The following is a 24,838-nucleotide window of genomic DNA, read 5'->3' on the forward strand; positions in this document are numbered from 1 at the left end:
GTGTGTGTTGTGTGTTTTATAGAGAGGAGTCATTGGACCCTTTGTTTATGTGTCTTAAAAGAGGTAAGTAATGATGCTGTGCCCTGAAAACAGCAGACAAAGCTGTGAACCTTCTCTAAGTAAACATAAGTCTGTTTGATTCCAGGACATTGCTTTTTCTAGAGGAAAAGAGTGTTTTCCCACAATGATCACACCAATAAAGCCTATTCATATATTTTTCTTAAGTTTTCTTTGTATGAAATAGAGTAATGAAGTTGATTTCAGAAGTCTAAAGTTCCTCACAGTTAAAGCCTTTGCAGCTGTAGGTCTTGATTTTTCACTTTGTGCTTTATTATTTTTATTTTTTGACATTTTCTTCTTCCAGTATCAGACTTTATACTTTAAACAGGTGTATATGCCTTACAAATATTATTAAAATGTTTTCAGATAATTTCTTCACATAGAGATAGTAATTTAGGAAAAAATGTTAAATGTTATTGATTGCCCGTTTCCTTTTTAATAATTTTCCATCTTTTATCCTCAGTTTGCCAAAAGGTCCTTTTTCAATATTAATACACATTTAAAAACAACATTCAGATGTCAGGCATTAAATGAGCTTTCTGTGTTTAAAATGTAAGCATCGTCCTGTGTTGATTTCACTGCTAGCTTTTTTGCTCTCTAGGGAGAAACATTTTGATACTAAAACATGAAAGGCAATGCTTTTTAAGCTCTTTGTTTATATGAAAAGAGCATAAAGTGAAAATGCTTGTCATGAAAAGCTAGATAGTGCATTGGTTATTTCCAGTTTCATATTGTCTTTATAAAATGAATTATTAAACTTGATAATTTTCTTATTCTGAATCATAGCATGTTTATGTATTACATACCTATTTCATCATAGATCCCTAAGGTGAAGATATATTGCCTAGCTAAAATAATATTAAAGTCAAACATCTTTAGTGGGTTGTAGTCAGAAATACATATGGACACAGCATACGTACATTTTTTGAGTTTATTTTTTTGTTTGTTGTTATGTATGCCTTTATTAGCTGAGCCACTACTTGAGGGGGATGAAGTGGGAGGAATGGGTGGCCCTGATGCCCATCTGGCTGTGCTTCCCGGGCTTGTGGGTGATAGAGAACTCGCCCAGGTAGTGGCCCATCATCTCTGGTTTGATCTCCACCTGGTTGAAGGTCTTGCCATTGTAGATGCCCACCATGCTGCCCACCATCCTGGGCAGAATATGTCCCGCAGGTGCGTCTTCACCACTTCCGGCTTCTCCGTGGGCGGTGCCTCGGCCTTGCGCAGGCGCTTGAGCAGTGACTGCTGCTTCCGCCGCAGGCCGGGGTTCAGCCACCGCTGGTGCGCACTGTTCAGCTGCATCCGCTGCTCGTAGGACATGTCCAGTAGCAGGTCCAGGCCCATGCTGCGGTAGGTGAACTTGCGGAAGGTCCGCTTCTTCTTTCGCTCTATCTCTGCCTTCTTGCTAGACCCTCAGAAAAAGCGAGATTTTTTTTTTTAAGAGTTAAAAAAATGATAAACATGTTTCTACAACTCTAATGTACCATTTTCCTGGAAACACGCTGTAACTAACAGTTACCTATGCCCATCTGTCTTCTCTAGATCGTAAACTACTTATACATGTATAAATGTATATGTATAACATAACATGACAGTAATAAGTAATCAGTACATTCTACACATGAACCAGGTGTGCCCAGTCACGTTTTGTTAGTTCTTTGATCTACTGTAGTTACCTTGGATTATATAGTGTTTTTAAAAGGGATATTTAAGGCCAGGCTCACGCCTGTCATCCCAGCACTGTGAGAGGCTGAGGCAGGAGGATCATGTCAGGAGTTGAAGATCAGCCTGGCCAACATAGTGAAACCCCGTCTTTACTAAAAATACAAAAATTAGATGGGTGCAGTGGCACACGTCTGTAATCCCAGCTACTGGGGAGACTGAGGGAGGAGAATCACTTAAACCCCGGGGGCGGAGATTGCAGTGAGCCAAGATTGCACCACTGTACTCCAGCCTGGACGACAAAGCAAGACTCCGTCTCAAAAACAACAACAGGATATTAGCTTCTCATAGTGGCTCACGTCAGTAATTCCAGCTACACAGGAGAATCCCTGAGGGCAGGAATTTGAGACCAGTCTGGGCCACATAGCAAGACTGCATCTAAAAAAATTAATTAATTAATTTAAATAAATAAATAAAAGGTGATGTTTATTGGGGAGAACATAGAGCCAGAAGCCAAATTGTCCTATACTGCATTCCACCACAGTCTGCATAACTTTGGCCCTTATTGTATGGTGTTGTCTAACTTACACCTTACCTGAAAGAAAGTTTAGAATTAATTTTGTAGTTTTAGTAAAAATCTGTGGTTTTCTGTGTATCAAATGATGGTGAATACTGTACATTTCAAGGGAGGGAGTGAATGCTTCTAAGTATGACATAAATCCCAGGAGCTATAAAAATAAAATTGTTATATTTAATTATATAATTAAAACAGGTGCTGCGAAAGCAAACACAGTTACATAATTTACACACTTCATTTAGTATAAGATAACATTTTTAAAGCTACAGTAACAGAGGGGGAAATATCTATGACACATATAATAAATAAATTTTCTCATTTTTAAAGTGTTCTTCCATCTCATTCAGTAAAAGACAACCAAGTATAAAACTGGGTTACCTTGTAGAGGAATGTGCAAGGAATATATGGATAGAAGCAGTGATGTCTTTCATTTTATACTAATTACATTGGTTAAAAAAAACCCTGATAACCACCATTGGCAAGACTTCTGGAGAATGCATTCTCATGTTTGTGTCATTGTAAATTGGTACATTTTCAGAAGACAGTTAAGGAGTACTCTGCCCCTTTGTCTGCCTCCTGGAAATCAGCCGTACAAAACCACTGACACAAGGATGTTGTTGACTCCTGCACTGTGTATAATAGAAAAAATTAGCAAAAATTAATAAATGGAGTATGCATACATGCTGTAATACTATGCAGCTGTTTAAAAAAATAGCTGTACTGATGTTTTAAAAACCTACATGTAAGTGTGTCTGTGTGTGTGTGTGTGTGTGTGTGTGTGTGTATCCAAACTTGTGTATTTATAAGCATTAAAAAAGTCTGGTAAGTTAAGTCACCAATTTCAGTTAATGAATACTTCTAAGAAGAATGGAAGTATATTTGAACAAAAACGTTTAACTTCCAGAATTAGGCATTTTGGGTGGTGAGTCCTTAGGGTTTTCTTAAATGCTGCTTCTACTAATAGCGTCTATTGCCATTTTTCTATGTTCCATTACTCTCTTTATAAAAATATTCTCTCAGAATCCTCCTATTGTTCATCGCCTTTACTGTTGCCTTTCTACCCATGCCCAGCTACCTAGGAAGTCTCCTATTAGCTAAAAATGCAATAATGGATTTCTTTTGCTTTCAGGAAATAGAAATTTCAACAGAGTGTAAACAGTTAGAAATCACACTAATGTGTCATTTGAAAGGCTGTATTAACAATTTGGGTGTGAATAAGATGGTGGTACTGGTGGTCATGTTCGTGTTCATGGGATAATAAACTAATTATCAGGCCTTTTCAGTTACTCTAAATTTGGTCTTCCTGGTGTGACTTGGTTATTTTGCTTGAAATAGATGTTCTAAATATCAACAAGTGATGAAGTTCGGCTTGAATTCCAGTTTTGTGCAGTGAGTTGTATATATACAGTGTTCAGCCTCACAAGTATCTCTGCAAATTAGAAGAATTAAACAGCTTTTCAGAAAGAATAACATAGGCTCCTAGGTTGATTTCTTTCTTTCTTTACCAAACAGTGGTTGGAGAGCCTCCCGAGTGCCAGATACTCTGAGAGGTATTAGGGACACCTTTGGGCAGCTTAAATTTTACCATAACCTTAGGCAGGTTGAGTAGTCTGTGGAGAAACATGGTGTGTGGCAAATGTTTTGTGGATGCAACAGAAACACAGAGGATGCCACTCAGTGCAAACTGGGATATTCCAGGAAGGGCTCCCTGCAGGAAATAGAACTTGAATTGAGTGTCGAAATACTGAGGAATGTTTCTACCTGAATGAAGGAAGAGCACCTTTCAAGGCGTGTGCAGTATGTTCAGGGAGATACAATGTGTAATCAGGGAATAGTGATAAGTAATACTGAAAAGGCAGATTGGCCAGACCAAATGCTTTATGCTTTCAACATGTAGTTGTTGAGCTCCGACCATTTTCTAGGCACAGTTCTAGGACAGGGTATGTAGCAGCAAACAGACAAGGTTGTGGACATACATGCAATAAACAAATAAACTAATAGAGGAAATAAATACTATAGCATATAATATATCGAATGGTATTGCTGTGTTGAGAAAAATAGGGAAGAGTGTAAGGGATACAATTTTAAATTGAAGGTCTCACTAAGAGAGTTGCACCTGAAGGGGTGGAAAACAGAACCTATAAGGATATCTGGCTATTCCCTCTTAAAGGCTGGGGAATACTAGGAAGCATGCCTGGAACAGCAGAGACCCAGGTCACTAGATGCCTTAGAGGGGGTGATCCCAGGGCAGGTGGTTGGTCAAGATGTAAAGGCATTGTAAGGGCTTTGGCTTGTACTTAGTGATTTGGGAAGCCATTGGAGGGTTTGAAGAGAGGAATAATGTAATCTGGTTTATGTTCTAGAATAAGTACTCTGGCTGCTATGCTGAGAATAGACCATGGTAGGTTGGCCTGGGTACAGATAAAGTAGAGGGACTAATCAGGAGGCTATTGCCATGATGTAGGCAGGTGATGTTTGGCCCAGGGGTACTAAAATGACAGTGACAAGTAAGACGACTTTGGATAGAGTTGGACAGTAAAGCTTCGTATTTGCTGCCCTAGGTATGGATTGGGGAGCAGAGAGGCCCTGTGATGACTCCTGGTTCCACGAGAACAATGGGAATTATGCCGGTGCACCCACTGGGACTCAGTTCTGAGCATCAGCAAGTCCCAGCTGCCTTCAGACATCTAGAGGGAGGTGTCAGGTAGACAACCAGATGCAGAAGTTCAGGTCAGGGGGAGAGGTCCAAGCTAGAGGTATGCATTTGGGAGCTGCAAAGTGTGGGTGGTATTTGACACTTTGAAACTGTATGAAGTTACCAAGGAAGTGAGGTTAAGAGGTATAGGTGTGAGCACTGGGTTCTCTAATCTTCATCAGGCCCCAGAGATAAGGAGGAACCAGTAAAGAAGATGAAAAAGAGTTACCCTGAGAGGACAGAAGAAAACAAGAGAATGTAGTACAAAGTTCAGGAGGCCCAGGGTGGGAAGTTCTCAGGACAGAGTGATTAGCTGTGTTAAGTGCTAACTGTAAGTGAATGATTGGGTTTAGCAAGGCAGATGTCACTGGAGATGTGTGGGGGTCGGGGGAACTGATTGGAACGAATTCAAGGGCAAACGCAAAGAGAAGACCTGTGGATAGCAAGTGTGACTGCATGAGTGGCGTTAGAAAGGAGCTGCCTAGAAGGGCACCAGAGTGGTGAGTGGTAGATAGGTCCCTCCTCAGCCTGACATACCACCCCATAGATACACAGTACAAAGATGACAGCCAGAATAGTGTCTGTGTGCTGAGAAAAGTGAAGCAATGCTTCGTAAATTAAGCTGGGGTGTTTAAAATCTCATCCTGAACATTTTTGAGAGGCACTAAAATGTTAAGCATAATAACTTGCTTGACTTCATGAATTTGTAATTTGGGAAGATTATTCTGAAATCATTTAGCTCAGATGGATTAGAAGAGAGGTCCAGTTAGGAGGCTATTCCATTAATTCAGATTGAAGAGATTAAACCAAGGAGGGCTCCATGTTTCCTGGTTTGCAAAATGAAGGCTGCGGGGGGTAAAAAAAGAGTCTCCCCCACCATTGAACAAAGTCCTCACCATCCCTGTGATCAGGCAGGTAAGGCAGGTATGAGCCAGTCACTGTGTCCGGCTTAGCAGAAAGGGGGTGCACCCCAAACTCTGTAGTAGATAACTGCCTGGCTCACCTCCAGCCAGCTGTGCACAGGGCTCCTTCAGGTGACAGATCCAGGACTTGGCTTCTCTCATACATTCTTTCCTTTGGCAGACACACACACCTGTAGAATTGTTTTCCTTGTGTTTCTCTGTGCTTCCTGCACAGGTTTTTGTGTTGTTACTAGTGAGTAGTTTTATCAAAATGCAGAATGTCTGGTCCTTTGGCAAGGACTGTTGACTAATCATAAGAAACTCTTCATCTGTCAGTCTCCTGCAAAGTCTTTTACCGACTTAGCATCTTAGTTGTTTACTATAATTAGGCAGTTCCTTTTAAACAGTTGTATCTAATAGTTCATGTTTGTTATAAATGTTGAAAATAAAACCATGAGAACCTAAGATAGACCAGTGTCGCAACTTTGTTTAAAGGGTCATTGCTGGAATACCAGTAAAGGCCTCATCCTTCCTCTCTTGATTTACTCCATCTTTTCAAAAGGAGTAAAAAGAACCTTATACATCTCTTTCCTTTTTCCCCACAGAAGGTGAACGGGCTTTGCCGTCAATACCAAAGTAAGTACTACTTTGTATGCAGTGTTATTTTGTTTTGTTGGAAACTTTATGGAAATTGCTATGCTTTATTATTCATTCTTTTAAAAAATTAAATTTCTATGTACATAATCAGGGAACTAGGAAACAATTCTAGAAATAAATCAACTCAGTTGTAAATTTTATTAAGTACTCGGGTTTAATCAAAAATGTAATTTTTTCTTTAAGTTCTATGGGTGAGCTAAAGAATAATCATAATGTCGAGAGCCTATGGTTAAACCTTTGCTTCATATGTTCTTGCTAATCTTTATAAGAACCTGAAAATATGTGACAAGCTGGCTATTTTACAAGTATGAAAATTAAAGAGAAATAATTTATGTTAATTTTCTTGTTTATGCCCTGAATTTCATAATAGGTGTTGTTGATCTATAAAAGTAAAAGAATGAAATATTAATACCAAAAGAACTTATGTAACTTTATATTCTCAGCCAATTTGCTAGGAACTGGGAACTAAGATATGATGTTAAAATTTAGACAGTCGAATACACAGGTAAACACACACACTTACAGCTGCGTGGTAAGTGCTTGCAGAGATACTTGCACTTTCCAAGACACTTGAAGAGGAACAGTGAGCCTAAGAGGACACTGGAATAGAGAGGGAAAGGCCTGGGCTTTGTTCTGTTCCTCTCTCTTTTCTCCATAGCCAGTTAACTACCATTTCCTCCAGTTCCATGTTCTAAACAGATCCGTCTGCTTCACCATCTTCCCACTGTCCCTCCCTCGTGTTTAGCTATCTGGGATACCTAAGTACACTCCTGTGTTGGGAGTCCCCCAGATCCATGACCCACAGGACTCAGCTATGATGTATTACAGCAAAAGGATACAAAGCAGAATCAGCAAAGGCAAAGGCGCATGGGGTGAAGTCCAGAGAAAACCAGAGGCAAGCTTCCAAGGGTCCCTTCCCAATGGAGGCCACAAGACATTATGAATTCCCCAGCAATGAATTTTGACGGCCTGTGTGAAATGTTGCCTACTGAGAAAGCTCATTAGAGACTTGATGCCCAGGGTTTTTATTGAGGGTTCTTTATACATGCACTCTCTGCCTGGCATGCATCCAAATTCCAGACTCCCAGAAGGAAAGCAAGAGTTGAGCATAAACCACATTGTTTGTACAAACATTTTAGGCACAGTGTACCATACCCGTCAGGAGATGGTGGCTACTCAACAAAAATTCAAGCTCCCAGATGCCAGGCAAGGGACAATCATGTAACGTTAGTCACAGGCCTGCTGTATTAACTCTGTTCTGCATACTTCCTCCTAAATCAATCTCTGTCCAGTTTTGCTCATTAGCCTATTTGTGCTGTATACAGCTTGAGGAAGCTTTCCTAATTAAATCTCTTATATGACCTACTGTTGCTCTTAGCATACTTTCCAGTATTCTTAACCTAGCTTGCAGGAGCCCATGTGTTTGTTCCCTGCTCACTCCTCTAGCCTTGGTTTTTGTCACTCCTCATACTGTTCTTAGCTACATTCAACTTTTTTTCTATTCCAGGAGCAAACATTCTTTCTTTTTCCTAAAGGCCTTTGCCAGTCTTTGCATGATTCACTCTTCTTCCAACCCCCTTTTCCTTGCTAAGCCCTACTCATCTTCTGGTCTCATTCTATGTCACTTCCTGTGAAAACCTCATTGACCCACCTTGCCCCACCCCCAAGCCAGGAGAGCATCCCCATCATGTTTTCCTATAATAGCTTCTAGTAGTAATTACCACAGTTCTAAACTTGTCTGCCTTCCCTGGGCAGTAAGCTCATAGTCAGCCAGGGTCATATGCAGTACTGTGGGCCTCATACAGGTAGGGTCTGCACATGGCTAGTGCATGTGACTGTGGATGGAGGATGGTGGCAAGAGACCTCTAGCTTTGGACAGTGCACTCTACAGCATCAGCAGTGTCTGACAGGGGTTCATTTGGGGTCATATCAGTGCAGGAACTAATGTTTATTTAGAGTACCTTTAGTTTTGGGAAATTAAGGGATAATTTGGAGTTTAAAACATAAATGAATCAAAGCTGGGCAATGTGGCGTGTTTCTGTGGTTCTGAGACTGAGGCAGGAGGATCACTGAAGCCTGGGAGTTTCAGACTGTGATGCAGTGTGATCATGCCTGTGAATAGCAACCACACGCTAGTCTGGGTGACCTAGTGAGACTTCACCCCATCTCTTAAACACATACACACACTAGCCCCCCAGGAATCATAAAAAGAGATATGAAAGTGAGTGAGGAAAGTAGTACATTAGAAATGTTGACAGATAAAGGAAACACTAAATGAATGAAGCAAACTTTAAAAGAGAGGAACTTCCACCCAAATCTTAGCAGCAGCAGGACACCATTATTGTAGTGATCAAGCTATCTTGAGAAAGTTGCTTAGCAACAGCATACATAAATTGTGTTGCAGACAAGGGAAAACTACAGTGTTTCCGGAACAGAACAAGGAAGGAAATGATGTAATCTATTTATTTAAAATATGTGCCTTCTGACTGCCCAGTAAATACAGTTCAAAGATAAGTTTTGATAAATCATGTAGCTGCAATGGAAGAGAAAGTAAAGAGTTGTTAGAAAACAACTTCTGTTAAATTTTTATACTGTAGATAGAAAATTTCAAGTATTTGGAGAATTCTGTAAAAGGAACATAAGTCTATGGCTGTGTGCTGTGACTATGGAGATTATACAGTTTCACATTAAATAGTTATAATGCTTCAAAACAATGTACAAGTTGAGCATTCCTAATCTGGAACTTCAAAGTTCAAAATTCTCCAAAATGTGAAACTTTTTGAGAACCAACATGTGCAGCAAGTGGAAACTTTCACACCTGACCTCGTGTGTAACAGGTTGCAGTCACATATTTGTTTTGTGCACAGTTATTTAAAATATTGTATAAAATTACCTTCAGGTTATATGTGTAAGTTGTATATGAAACATAAACAAATTTCACATTTAGACTTGCTCCTGTCCCCTAGGTTCCTCACTGGGTATGTGTAGACATTCCAAAATTCAAAAAAATCTGAAATTTGAAACACTCTAGTTCCAAGCATTGCATATAAGAGATATTTAACCTATACTGTTTTAAGTGTCAGTATTTCCTAGTATAAATTCTATGTACTAGAAAAAAATCTATTCAGCACTTTCTTAATACATCCTTGTGTATCTGGAAAAGACTTTCTTTTATAAAAAGACCAAGGTAACTTAATATCTAAAGACTGTGTGGTTCCTTTTTTCCCCCTGTATTTTGTGCTTTCAAAGATTTTTTACTAACTGTACTTGCATTTTTTAAATGGCACCCAGACTCTTGGCCAAAATTTTATTTTATGGGGGTAAATATGTAAAACTAGCGTTAAGCCATTTTATAAAGTAAGTAGCAAGATAAATTGAGATTACTTTAAATCTGTAAGTAATAGTACATATTAATATATTTCTTGATTTTTTTACATACCATAAATTTATGAAGGACTAGTCATACTATAGTATTTCATATTATGTTTTAAAGAGCAAAATCTACTTCCAGGTATATGGTTTTTCTCTCATAACTTTGGGGCAATCCTTTACTGTCTAGCATTTAAGTTTACTTTTTTATTTAACCCACGCATACCACATTAAATTGTATTGCATTGTTTTAAATTATTGTCAAGAGTATCTTTCTCAGAACAGTTTAGCATTTCCTCAGTTGTGTATCTTAATTTCTGATTTTTAAAGCATTACAGCAGCCTGAGTATTTTAATAGTAGAATCCAATTTTTAAAGAAATCACCTTTCTAAAATGTTGTCTTCCTGGGGAATCGTCTTCCTCATCCAAGGTACCTCCCTACTTGATGAGTCTGAGTGGCAGGGTCCTGGGGAAATTGCAGGGCTTACAGCTTTGCTCTTGTCTGTCGCAGGCTGGCCAACAGTGAAAAGCAAGGCATGCGGACACACCCCGTCTCTGTGTCAGGTAAGGGGCTCTAGGTAGCAGACTTACAAAGCACATTCACAGGGTAAGATGATCATGGATGTCTATTTTTAGTATAATGGCTTCATTCTTAGAATAGCTTATGAAAATAAGCATTCTGGTTATCCAAATTTGCATAATTTTTCATCATTAAGTAGTTTCAAGTATGGTTCATAGATTTTATTTTTTTAGATGGGGCATACATAAAATACCAGATCACTCAGCACATTATATAGCATTCCACATTATTTTTTTGTTTTAATATCATGTTAATCATATCCAGAATGAAATTTTTACTTCTGAAGTTGCTGTTATAATTTATCTTTGGAATTCAGTAGAATAAACTTTGCATGTGTATTTTTTGAAGTTCAGGAAATGTGAGACATTTTTAAACCGGTTTTTGTCTTTCACAGTTAATATGGTGTTTGAATATTGCTTTTTTAATAATATAGTTAAGATAATGGCATAAGCATTATCTTAACTATTTGCTGGTGTGATTAAGTGTGTTGTACTTTCCTTGGTATGTTTCAAAATAGTATACCTTTTTCCCCATTTAAAAATGTGGGAAGTAGAGGAAAGGGGAAGGACGAGAAAGCATCTTCCATGGGTCCATTTGATATCTTAACATACATATAATATCTATATATGCACATATATACATACATAACCATATACACATATATATCATTTGTTCTTATATGTGTGCTTACATGTTACATTTCTAAAATCGTAGTTTTCTTTTAACTTTAGTATCTTGCTTAGAAAAGGCCCAATTCCTGTTTCTTTTGAATCAGTTGGTTTTTTTTTTTTTTTTTGAGACAGAGTCTCGCTCTGTCACCCAAACTGGAATGCAGTGGTTTGATATCAGCTCACTGCAACCTCTGATTCCCCAGTTCAAGCAATTCCCCTGCCCCAGCCTTCCATGTAGCTGGGATTACTGGCACCTGTCACCAAGTGCTGCTAACTTTTGTATATTTAGTAGAGACAGGGTTTTGCCATATTTGCCAGGCTTGTCTCGAACTCCTGACCTCAGATGATCCACCTGCCTCGGCCTCCCAAAGTGCCAGGATTATAGGCGTGAGCCACTGCACCCGGCCTGCCTATTTTTTTTTTTTTCAGTTGTGCACAAATGTCCCACAAGCCTTTCCTCAAGAAATATTTTTGCTTGTATTTGTACACTTGTCAAAGATACACAGTAAAGATGAATGATGTGTGATACTGTCAAAGTATTGCTGTTTGAGAAATCATTGCTCACTTACTAATTAAGTAGAGAGAAGGTGGGTGTGCCAGAGCTGGTCTTACGGACAGCTTCAGGGTTGCCCGCATGTTTTCAGGTAAACAGTTAATCCTTATAAGCCTGATCCATGACTTTATGGAGTAGCCCTAGTCTGTGGTGGGTACAGAGAGTTGGCAAACTTGCCAGGCCCTCATGGAGTTTGTAATCTAGTTGGATAAAGACCACCACCACATGCCACAGTCATAAGAGTCTGGAGGAGGGAGCAACTGCTGGGCACCAGGATGTTCTGTAGAGTAGGTGAGATTTGAGCAGGGCTTTGAATAACTCCCAGGCTCTCTGGTCCATTTTCTTTCCAAACTGTAAAGCAGCTTTTGGGATGAGCCCTGGAACAAGTCACTTTCATTTTGGTGCTTGCCACACACAGTCTCCACAGTCACCCCAGGCTTGAGTGAGAAGGGAAATGCCCCATTGTGTTAATATTCTAGCATCTGTCTTTGGGTAACAAAGTAATGAAATGTAATAAGATAGGCCTCATCAGTCCCTTCAAAACTTGTTCCTCCTATTTTACTGTCTCTTTTAATCAGTATTCTCCATTCAAGGTTTAAACCTCATATGTGTCTCTTAGCAGCTGATTATCACGAAACCTCTGGATTTTCCTTCTTCCAGACAACCCCCACTTTATGATCTCAGTGTTTTCATCCTATTTCAGAAGCCCATTAAGAATAAAGTTAGCTGGCATTTTATGAGTACTTTTGTAGATACTGTGTTCCAGGCTCAGGTTTATGTTCTGTGTTCTTGTACATGTATCATCTCATTTAGTCACACAACAAACTATAAGATAGGTTTTCTTATTGTTCAGCTGAGGAGACTAAGGCATAGAGAGGTTAAATAATTTGCCCAAGCTTACACAGCTGGTAAAGTCTGCAGTCATTGTTCAAACTCTGTCTGGCTTTAACACCACCTAGTTACTTGTGATCCTGCTTTCATCATTTCTTCCTAGATATTTCTTAACTAGGAGTTCATACTTCAGTCCCTTCTCCGTGGTCTTTGATTGCTACCATGTTGATTTAAATAGGCAATTCTCTGGTCAGAAACTTTTAGTAATAATTTAGTATCCATCAGATGAAGTTTGGGCTCCTCAGCTTAGCCTGGAAGACCTTTCATTGTCTGCCAGCAGCCCACCTTTGCAGTCCTCCCTTAGCACCTCATTTACATTGTTTTTTTTAGCCAAAAACAGTTTGTGACTTTGCCTCTCCCAACCTTATCTCTGTTGTTCTGCTTGAGCTGTTCCATTTAGACTTGTTCATTTCATCATTACATATCAAAATATTTTCACTTTTCAGAGTTAATAATACTTTGATATATGACTATCACTTAGGTAATTTACAGATCCAAGCAAAGAATAATCAGTGGATATTTAGTGATGTGGCATTAAATGTTTATAGTCTTGTTTGCCCTTAGTCATTCCACCTACTACTTGTTTACTTAGGTGGAATCAGACTAACAAGTGTGGGATATTTCTGTTCTTTTCTTGTCTGCCAGCCCTCCCTCCCTCCCTCCCTTCCTCCCTTCCTTTTTTCCTTCCATCATCCTGGCATTCAATAGTATGGTATGTTTCTATCTTCCACAAAGACTATAAAACCTAAAAACTGAGCAGCCTAGTCAACCAGGAGCCAGTGTATTGCACTTAGCCCCAGAGCTGATATTTGACATTTCTAGGGACATCTTTGTTATGCCTCTACCTAGAAAAAGTAATGTTACTAAATCCCAAGGTTATTTCTCACCTGCCAGCCTGGAAACACTGTACCATGTGGGATATAGTGCTGACATACCAAAGTATGGGATACACGTTTTATAATTGTTTTTAAATAATGAATTCCTGAGTAAAGTATGGAGGTGTGCTGGGACTTAGAGGAATGCATTCTGGGTAGCAGAAACAGACAGCAGAAAGACAGGAATAGTTGGAGCAATCAGTGTCACTGGGAGTCTCAAGGGATTACCTGTAAACTCATTACTCTAAATGATTCTAGAGTCTTTCCTAGGAATCACTGTAAATGATTCTAGATTCTTTCCTAGGAATCACTCTAATTGGTTTTAGATTTTTTCCTAGGAATCACTATAAATGATTCTACATTCTTTCCTAGGAGATGCTGGGCAAGGGAAGAGAGGCTAATCAACAGGAAAAGCGAGGGTCTAGATAACTTTAGGACAGTTTTGCAGCTCCTCATGGATCTCTCTTGTTGGCAAGTAAAGCAATATCCTTACATTCCAGAGAGAAGATACCAGGTGCTTTTTCATATTTCGTTGCAAAATAAAGATAGTTATTGGATCACCTTCAGTAAAATTGCAATGACACTTGATATTGAATACATGACCAGTTTATCTTCGAAATTTATACAGTATTTCTCTATAAGTGTAAGATTAACAGAGATTTACAAAAATATCTAACAGAACAACATGTTTCCCTCTTGTGTTGTTCTGAGAACCTAAAGAAGTTTTTTTAAGCCTAATTATTAAGTTATAAGGAAACTTGTCCTTATTGTGGAGCTCAGGTACAACTTGGAACATATCTGAAAGTCAAGTGCTGCAGTCCATCATAAGGGACCTGTAAGTGTGCTGGAAGAGGAGGCGTGGTCTGTGTGGGGGGGTGCTTGAACCAAGTGCTGCAGTCCACCATAAGGGACCTGTAAGTGTGCTGAAAGAGGAGGCGTGGTCTGTGGGGGGCAGTGCTTGAACCATGGTTCAATCACACATTTCCAAATCAGTGAGTAAAGCTCTATTTTAAATGTTTTTGAAACCATAATCTTGGGGTTTTTCTTTAGTTGATTGCATTTGGGTTTTGTTTGGGTTTTTTTTTTTTTTTTTTGGTTTTTGTTTTTCTTTTCTAGAATAACCAAGCTTTTGATCAAGCAGTAAAACCTTAATTATGATGACCAGAAATACAAGATAACACATGATAGCAGTACCACTGCATTATGCACATGGCTTTTGTTACATGTGTGGATTACACATTTGGGACTGGTCTGGAGTTTGAGACCAGCCTGACCAACATGGAGACACCCCGTCTTTACTAAAAATACAGAAAAAAATTAGCAGTCTCTCCTAAAAATACAAAAAAAAAAATTAGCCGGGTGTAGTGACACATGCCTGTAATCCCAGCTCCTCGGAAGGCTGAGTCAGAAGAATCACTTGAACCTGGGAGACGAAGGTTGCAGTGAGTTGAGATCGTGCCATTGCACTCCAGCCTGGGCAACAAGAGTGAAACTCTGTTTAAAAAAAAAAAAAAAAAAAATTATTTTTCTAACAGATAATTGTGGTTAAAATGTGTATCATGCAGCATAATTTTCTTTATTTAAGATTACTTTTAGGTTTTTGAGGTTAGTGACTGAAAATTATTCTGAACTATTAAGAAAACATTTAATAAAATAAATGTTACTTGTATTTTGTATTAAGCTGCTTCATTACAAATTCTAAAACAGCTTGTTTGTATATGCAAAGATAGCTTATAACTTTATAAACTGTAAAGTTACATAAAATATAAGGTGGCATAGTATATAATATTACTGTATTCTCTCTCTTTCTGTGTGGTCTCTGATATACTAAGTTTGTTAACTATTCATGACTGTGCCGCTTATATAATACAAGCAGTTATTTACATGTGAATGAGGCTCAGAGATCATGCCTGGTCCATCCACAGGGGTCATTTTGTTTAAACCTCGTGACAGTCTTCATAATATTTTCACCTTACACATGAGCTGAAGTGGTTTAGCCAAGATCATATAACCAGTAAGTAATAGCCTGATGGAAATACTGATACTGAACTTCAAGGTTTGTTCTCTTTACATTAGACCATGTAGACTCATTGCTTTCTTTCTCTTTTCTTTTCATTTTTATTTTGGAGACAGGGCCTTCCTCTGTCACCCAGGCTGGAATGCAGTGGCTCGATGTCAGCTAACTGTAGCCTCAGTCTCTGGGCTCAAGCGATCTTCCTGCCTTAGCCCCCCAAGTAGCTGGGACTACAGGTGTGTGCCACCATGCCCAGCGAATGTTTGTATTATTTGTAGAGACAAGGTTTCCCTATGTTGTCCAGGCTGATCTCAAACTCCTGTGCTCAACTGATCCGCCTGCTTCTGCCTCTGAAAGTGCTGGGATTACAGGTGTGAGCCACTGCACACAGCCTATGTTGACTCATTTCTAAATCTTGATGACATAAATGTGTGGACGGGAATAATACTTGGGAAGATTTGGAGTGTGATTACATTATAGTTTTTTCCCCCATTTATTAGGAATAGGATAGTACTGACTTGGTTCCAACTCTTTCAGAAAAAATCAGAAGTCTGCTCTGTATTCAAGTTTGAAAGAGGTTCTTCTGTATAGTTTTACACTCTAGTTTCAATTGTGATAATGCTGTAGGTTCCCAAGGTAGTCTGTGTCTGTTGCTGAAAGCTTGAGTTAAAAGATAGCTTTTAGAAATTAAAAGGGGGAAAAAAAAACCTCGCCCTAATTGTAGAGTATCGTCACCTGCTATATAAGTAGTTCATTTTTTCCCTACCAAATCCAAGGGACACTGAAAAGATAAAAAGTAAAACGAAATTTAGGCCAGGCGCAGTGGCTCACATCTGTAGTCCCAGCTCTTTGAGAGGTCAAGGCAGGCAGTTTGAGCACAAGAGTTTGAGATTAGCCTGGGCAACATGGTGAAACCCCATCTCTACAAAAAATTAAGCCATTCACGGTGGCATGTTCCCATAGTTCTAGCTACTTGGAAGGCTGAAATAGGATCTCTTGAACCGGGGAGATGGAGGTTGCAGTGAGCTGAGATCACGCCGCTGTACTCCATCCTGGGTGACAAAGCAAGACGCTGTCCACCACATAAAAACAAAACAAAACAAAAAACTAAATTTTAAAACAGGAGTTCATTTTTGTAAATTATATGCTTTGTGATATAATTCAATAAAATTAATGCTACTAATAATTTTTTCGTGCACAAAATATTAGGTATTGGATGTTACTGACATGTTCCTGTTACCTGGCTCACTGGAAATTCTTCTAGTTTCAACAGTTATGAACAGTGTTTTGTAGTCAGTCTGGTATTAGGAGAGACTCCAAACCATTGAGAAGTGTACAGTTGTCACAGACTTCATACAGATAGACTGGCTGACCGGGTTGTTCATGAATAAGGAGGTGAATAATCAAAACAGCCCAGCTATGCTGCCTTCTTTCCCATAGCCCTCTGTCTCCCACCATTAGATCATTTGAACTCCCTTTGCCACTATTGAGATTTGTGCGTTCTTCTTAATCATGTCTTTTCTTCTGTGGGTACTAAAGCAGTTGAGAAGAATACTTGGAAGTCATGTAGGTTTTGAAATATCAATATCATGTGTTATAAAGTGTATCCTGAAAAAGGACCCAGAACTACTCCTTCATCCTTGAGTTGAACTTCTTGTCTCAGCTGCAGGCAGTACAGACAGAAACTCGCAGACCTCCCTGGCAAGGCTGAGGCACTTTCAAGTTTTTTAAAAGGCCAAATGAAAAGCTAAGCAATAATTAGTACAAAAAAAATTTTAAATGGGTTTTTGTTTTTATAAACTCTTTCCAGCCCATACAAATGCAGCTCAGTCTTACAAATTTTGTTTCCAGAAGAGAGTATTACAGTCTTCTTCCAAGCAGCCTCCATGCTACAAAGAGGAAAATATACATGACAGTATTATAAACAAAAATGTATTTTTGTCTTCATAAAATATATGCTTCACAGTTGACAGTGTTAGATATACTTGACTCATGAACCAGCTTAATCCTCTGGCTAAACTTATTAACAGTTATTAATAAACTTCTCAAACTTAAAAAAAATGTATTATTAAAACACAAGAAGCCCATGTATTATCATCTTACTAAATAGAAAATAAATATTGCTAACATCAAACGATCCTATTGTTTTTTTTTCTTTGCGGAAAATAATTTTAAAGGGAATGCTTGAAAGTTTAAAATATAAATTCTAGAATTTGACCTCAAGTCTTCCTCCACCTGGTTTGTAGCTTGTAGCTACACAATAATTGTGGATTAAAATCAAACTGTATGAGTCAAGACAATATATTTTTTATGCCTTTACAAAGAGACTATAGAAAAGAATGATTAAGTGCCTACTAAGCTTTTGAATTTTGAGTTTTTAAAACTTTTTATGGAAAATTGAAAGCATATACAGAAGAGAAAGAATTGTATCTTGATTTTTCATATCATTATCACCCCAGATTCTGCAACTAAAAACTTATGGCCAATTTTATGTCACCTCTCTCTCCATCCATTTGTACACACACATAATCCCTATTGGTGATTCTAAAGCAAATCTAAGGCATATTTCACCTATATTCCTAAAATATGAGACTTTTTCTTTTTTTTAATAAAACATTATCAGCTATCCAGTCAGTGTTCAAAGGTTCCTGATTGTCCCATTTTCATGTGTGGTTTCGTCTAAACAAGAGTCAGACAAGAAGTACTTTGAATTTGCTTGCAGCATCTGCTGTATTTATCAGCTAGACCCTGTTGTTTGTTACTAATTACAAATTAATTGCAATTAGTAAGACACAAATAAAAAATTGTGTCTATTGTCTTATTCACATATTCTGGATTAGGCTGATTACATGTCTATGATGCTATTTTGTTTACGCTATTTCTTTCCGGCCCCTTACTTTCTCATAAGCTCTTCCTTAGAGGAATTTGATCCAGTTTGGGCTTGATTTCCTTCCCTCCCCGCTCCCCTCACACACACACAAGAATACTGCATAGGTGATATACATCTGGTTGTTGTTTGTGATGTTAAGACTAATCAATTGGTTTAGGTCCCATCAATCTCTGATCTATATACATGGGCAAGTTCCCATGAGCATTTCACCTAATACATTTAGCAGCTATTGACATTAATGCTTAGATTTCATCAGAGGCCACGAAATGGCACCCTGTGAATCCTGTCATGTTTTTCTTCGTTTGTTTAGCTGCAATGCTTCTAAACACAGCTTTCCCTCACCAGCTGCTTCGTTACTCTCAGGAACAGGCCTCTCCTGGAAAGACAGGAAAACTGCCTTTTTCTTTTCCTTTGTTTGTCAGTTTTTAAAATAATAAATTTCACCTCGCTAGTCAGAAGTCGTCATTCTTCGAGATTTTCTTTGTAAAATAACAGTATGAATTTGTGTGTATTTCACATTGTTTGGATAGGATGTTGCCCCATGACTGCCCCGGGTTGGATGATTTCTGGGAAACCTGTTTCCTGGAATACAGCCCTCAGGTATACCTGTGTTCAGCTTCATCAGCACCACACCCTAATGCCCAAGGAAAAGAACAGAATTGAGAGTTATGGTCAAAGGAAAATACCACCTTACTTAAGTAACTAGAAATAAAAAGAAAAATACTGATCCACTTGGACTTATCTCATTATACTCTATGCATATTCATACCTGTTCCTCTAGAAGCTCCAGATTCCTTTGTCACTCACATACCCTCTGCACACCCCCTGTTGTGTCTTCATTGCTTGGTTTTCCCCAACTTCTAAAACACTACAACTTTGTTTTCTGGTACGTCTCTATATATTCCTCTTTGTCACCTTCTTCTAACTAAAACTCGGGAGGGCAGTGATGCCCCTTGATGCCTCCGTAACCCTACTGATGATGTCTGATGTCTGAGAACCATGGTAGCACTAGGGCTGGAGATGAGATAAGTAGCCCTTGCCTCTTATTGCCCCTTCCAGACTATTCTCCTTCAAAAACATCAGCTTTGAATCTCACATATCAGAACAAGGCTATCCTATGTTCCTCAAAGTTTTGAGCACTCAGTTCACTGTTATTTCTCCAGCATAGTATTAATGGTAGGTAGGCAATTCTTCTTGCACTTTTTTTTTTTTCCTTTGAGATGGATTCTCACGCTGTTGACCAGGCTGGAGTGCAGTGGCGCAATCTCAGCTCACTGTAACCTCTGCCTCCCAGGTTCAAGCGATTCTGCTGCCTCAGCCTCCCAAGTAGCTGGGACTACAGGCCCATGCCACAACACTCAGCTAATTTTTTTTTGCATTTTTAGTAGAGATGAGATTTCACCATGTTGGCCAGGATGGTCTCAAACTCCTGACCTCAGGTAATCCACTCCCCGCCCCCCACCTTGGCCTCGCAAAGTGCTGGGATTACAGGCATGAGCCATCACACCCAGCCCCAGCACCTCTTCTCTCCATTCTTCCAGTGGTGCTGTCTGCTGTTTCTCATTCCTGCGGGGCCTACACTTTGTCTACAACTTTAACTTTCCTATAATTCCAATTTTAAGAAAACACTCTCTGACTACCACCTCCAATTTTTCTAGCTTGTTCCTTGATCCCATGCCCATTCTGCTGTCTACATCACAATTTTGTATCTTCTCTGGTTTCTTAACTAGCCTAAAACCGCAGATCAATAATTGTGTTCCTCTCCGGCATACATCCCCATCATCTCTGTCCTACTCTGTTTGTTTATTTGTTTTTAACTCACTTAGCAGAAACACTGCCAAGTTAAAGCCAGCTCAGTCTGTCCCATTTCTGCTATAGCACAGCTGAACCTTAAAGGGAATAGCACAGCCACATTGCTTTGGTCTCATTTTCAATTCCATGTCACACCGCTTCAAACCATTCTTTAAACCTCCAGCACTTGTCAGCCGTAAGTGCTACCTGCCTTGGGCTCACAATAGGTGACTTGTCCTCACCCAATTAAGTATATATATACACACACACACACAGACACACACACATATATACATATTTTTTTTTTGAGACAGAGTCTCACTCTGTCACCCAGGCTGGAGTACAGTGTGCAATCTCAGCTCACTGCTATCTCCACTTCCCAGGTTCAAGCAGTTCTTGTGCCTCAGCCTCCTGAGTAACTAGAACTACAGGCATCTGGCCAACTTTTATAATTTTGGTAGAGATGGGGTTTCACCATGTTAGCCAGGCTGGTCTCAAACTCCTGACCTCAAGTGGTTTGCCTTCCTCAGCCTCCCAAAGTGCTGGGATTTACAGGCATGAGCCACCGGGCCCAGCCCAATTAAGTATAACTTCTTACTAGTCTACCCCCTTACCACTTGTTAACTGGTCATGAATTTTCCCTGTTCTACTATTCTTAGTTTCTTTCCCTCCTTGTGTGCAGCAAGCCAATCGTTGTGGCAACAGGTTTTGCCAAAGGGAAAAGATCTTACTCACAAGGCTGCTATGTGAAGAGATGAGAGAACAGATGTCAAATCTGCCTCCCCAAAGATGAAGTTTTAGGTATATTTATTGGATAGAAGAGTAAGGCAGTTGAAGGCATGGGAAAAGGTGAGTGGATGTAAGGAAAAGTGAGTTAATCAGTGATATGCACACATACAGTCAGGCTTCATGGCTCTTCATAGAATGCATGTTCAGAAAATTGTAGCATTTCCATGATCTGAGGGAGGAGTTTTTAGCTCTCTGATGTCTTATGGTCATCTCTCCTGCATTGACATAAGCCCATTTGAAGGATTGGTGGCCTCGAGCTGCTTGAGCTGGACAAGAGCTGCCCCTTACTTCCTGAAAAACAACTTAAAGCATCCATTACTATAGTGACTTACAGTCAGAGATTTCATCTGTAAGGAGCTGGTGGGAGTTCAGTTATGGATTCTCTGACTGTTTGACTTGCTAGTGGGAGTTTTTAGATCAACTGGAAGTAAGCGACTAAAAACAACTAATATTATTTGGTTATTTGTCCCTGCCCAAATCTTATGTTGAAATGTAATCCCCAGTTTTTGAGGTGGGGCCTGGTGGGAGGTGTTTGAATCCAGAGGCAGATCCCTTATGAATGGCTTGGCCCATGGCTTTGGTGATGAGTGAACTCTGGCTCTGAGTTCACATTAGAGCTGGTCCTTTAAAGTATGTGGCTGTTCCCCACCTCACCTCTTCCTCCTTCTGTTGACATGTGATGTGTCTGCTCCCTCTCCATCTTCTGTCATGATAGTAAGCTTCCTGAGGCCTCCACAGAAGCCAGGATGTCAGCACCATGCTTTCCATTAAGCTGGCAGAGCCAGTTAAAACCTCTTTTCTTTATAAATTACTCAATCTCTGGTATTCCTTTTTTTTTTTCGTAAGGAGTTTCGCTCTTGTTACCCAGGCTGGAGTGCAATGGTGCGATCTCGGCTCACCGCACCCTCCGCCTCCTGGGTTCAGGCAATTCTCCTGCCTCAGCCTCCCGAGTAGCTGGGATTACAGGCACGTGCCACCATGCCTAGCTAATTTTTTGTATTTTTAGTAGAGACGGGGTTTCACCTTGTTGACCAGGATGGTCTTGATCTCTTAACCTCGTGATCCACCCGCCTCGGCCTCCCAAAGTGCTGGGATTACAGGCTTGAGCCACCGCGCCCGGCTGGTATTTCTTTATAGCGATACAATAATGGCCTAATACAGCAAACAAGGCAGGTCAAGTTTGGCAGGCTAAACAGGTTATCTCTGGTTTCATTAGCACATCACCCACTGTGGTTTCCCCACCTTAGTAGCCCCCTTCTGACCTCACTGTGTTATAAGTCCACAAAAGAAATAGTACTTGAAGATAAATCCTCTCATCAAGGCAGTTTACTTCTATAGAAGGGTGTGGCTCACGGATGGAGCAATGGTCACTGCACATTTGGACAAGGGAGGAAAAGGGGTACTTATTTCTGATGGGGGTCTCCCCTACTGCTGTGTCATTCCCCTGTTGGCTAGGGTTAGACCATACAAGCTAGACTAATCCCAATTGGGTATTTTAAAGAGAGGAGGGGTCTGAGCTGGAGTGGCAGGGTAGGTGGTTCCCACCGGAAGGACAGTTGCAGGCAGGTCAAAGCAGGTAGCCAGGGTGACCTAGATCAAAGAAGGTGACTGGAGCAGGTGACTGAAGCAGGTGACCAGGATGAGTCAGGACAAAGCCAGGGGCAGAGTGGGTGTGGGGTGGGAGGGAACCAGATGTGAACTGCTGATTAGAACTGGTAGGGAAGGTTGTTTACTGGAACTATAAGGAAGTTGAACTTTAAAATGAAGGACATGATAACTGAATATAATGACATACAGATTCTTCGAAGAGGAATTTAGAACTCATTGTATCCAATAAATGTTGCCCATTATTGAAATTGCCCTGCTTTTGCTTCCAGAATAACGTATTCTTCCTACCTCACTCATTATTCAACTCATCACACTTGAGAATCCCAGGACTCAGTTCTTCTGACATTTTCTGCCAGCCACACTCACCCCCTTGGGGATCTCATTGTGTTTCCTAACTTAATTATGCTGATTACTCTCAGTTTGTTACCTCAGTTTTCAGACTTCTTTCCAGAATTCCAGACCCTTGTGGCCACTACATTTTCACTATGTAGAATCTGATGTCTCACAAGCATTTTAGAGGTAACATATTCAGAATAAACTGATCTTCACGCCAAGCCTGCTTCTCTCCCCTTCTCCACTCACTAAGTGGCACTACTTTCTGGCTGATCAGATCATCCTTGGGGTTATTCTTGCTCCTGGAAATAAAGTCTGTACTTATATTAATTTTGCCTAAGTTTTGTCCTTTAAGGTTTACATTGGGAATATATTTAAAAAAGAACAGGCAGTTCTTAAATGGTTTACCAAGAATTTGCATTAAAACATAATTACTGGCCAGGCACAATGGCTCATGCCTATAATCCCAGCACTTTGGGAGGCCGAGGCAGGTGGACCAACTGAGGTCAGAAGTTCCAGACCAGCCTGGCCATGGTGAAACCCAGTCTCTATTAGAAATACAAATATTAGCCAGATATGGTGGCGGACGCCTGTAATCCCAGCTAGTTGGAAGGCTAAGGTAAGCAAATCGCTTGAATCTGGGAGATGGAGGTTATAGTGAGCCAATATCACACTACTGCACTCCAGCCTGGATAACACAGCAAGACTTTCTCAATAATAATAATAATAAACTATTGATTGTCCATTGTTCTTTATATCACAGATTTCAGGAACATAAAGATAGTATCTTAGTGATTTAGGTACATGAGGGGAAGATGCCCTTAAAAATGGTAATTTCCTTTATAGGTGTAAATTTCTTTGACAGAGGGTTTCAAAATAGGCAACTAAGTGTCAGAAAGTTGTATTTTGGAGACTGATTTATTTCAATAGGTGTTCTTTTCAACTTAGCTTGTTTTTTAATTTGATTATTGACTTCAAGTTGGAGCTCTTTAGTGAATTGGGCAAATAAAGCTCTTGCAGTTTTCAGGGCCTAATATTTAAATATTTGAAAAGCAGGCATAGCTGGAAGGCCCAGCATCTATTATAAATCTTTAAAAATCAAGGGCCTGCTGCGGTGGCTCATACCTGTAATCCTAGCACTTTTGGAGGCCGAGGCAGGCAGATTCCTTGAGCCCAGGAGTTTGAGACCAGCATGGGCAATGTAGCAAAACCCGGTCTTAAAAAAAAAAAAAAAAAGAAAGAAAAAGTAAAAAACAAACAAACAAAAAGCAAAACCCTGTCTTTAAAAAAAAAAAAAAAAATCAAGGACTCAACGTTTTTTTTGAGACAGGGTTTCACTCTATTGCCCACGGGAGTGCAGTGGCACGATCTCGGCTCACTGCAGCCTCCGTTTCCCAGGTTCAAACAGTCCTACCACCTCAGCCTCCCAAGTAGCTGTGACTATAAGTGCACACCACCAAGCCCAAGTTTTATATTTTTTTGTAAAGACAGTGTTTTGCCATGTTTCCCAGGGCAGTCTCCAACTCCAGAGCTCAGGTGATCCACCCACCTCTGCCTTCCAAAGTGTTGGGATTACAGGCATGAGCCACCATGCCTGGCTCCCACTTATTATTACACTTTAAGTAATTGGGTACATGTGCAGAACATGCAGGTTTGTTACATAGGTATACATGTGCCATGGTAGTTTGCTGAATCCATCAACCTGTCATCTACTTAGGTATTCTCCTAATGGTAACCTCCCACCACCCGACAGTCCCTGGTGTGTGATGTTTCCCTCCCTGTGTCCATGTGTTCTTATTGTTCAACTCCCACTTAAGTGTGAGAACATGTGGTGTTTGGTTTTCTGTTCCTATGTTAGTTTGCTGAGAACTATGGTTTCCACCTGCAAAAGACATGAACTCATCCTTTTTTGCAGATGCAT

General features: G+C 39.9%; 1 protein-coding gene and 1 pseudogene across 49 annotated transcripts in view; one reads left to right on the top strand and one right to left on the bottom strand.

The window, feature by feature from the left end:
* PTK2 (protein tyrosine kinase 2) overlaps positions 1–24,838 on the top strand; it is a 360,020-nt gene that overhangs the window by 208,786 nt on the left and 126,396 nt on the right. For 44 of the 49 annotated variants that reach the window (XM_035276524.3, XM_035276540.3, XM_078353054.1 and 41 more), the window contains 2 exons: positions 6,502–6,532; positions 10,434–10,486. In XM_035276524.3, the coding sequence (XP_035132415.1) occupies positions 6,502–6,532; positions 10,434–10,486 (84 nt within the window). The remainder of the gene's footprint in view (positions 1–6,501; positions 6,533–10,433; positions 10,487–24,838) is intronic. The other 5 variants (XM_078353091.1, XM_078353090.1, XM_078353092.1 and 2 more) reach the window with 1 other exon arrangement.
* Positions 1,015–6,058, bottom strand: LOC108588553 (small ribosomal subunit protein uS19 pseudogene; annotated as a pseudogene).

This window comes from Callithrix jacchus, chromosome 16 (genome assembly GCF_049354715.1).
Source record: "Callithrix jacchus isolate 240 chromosome 16, calJac240_pri, whole genome shotgun sequence".
Lineage (NCBI taxonomy): Eukaryota > Metazoa > Chordata > Mammalia > Primates > Cebidae > Callithrix > Callithrix jacchus.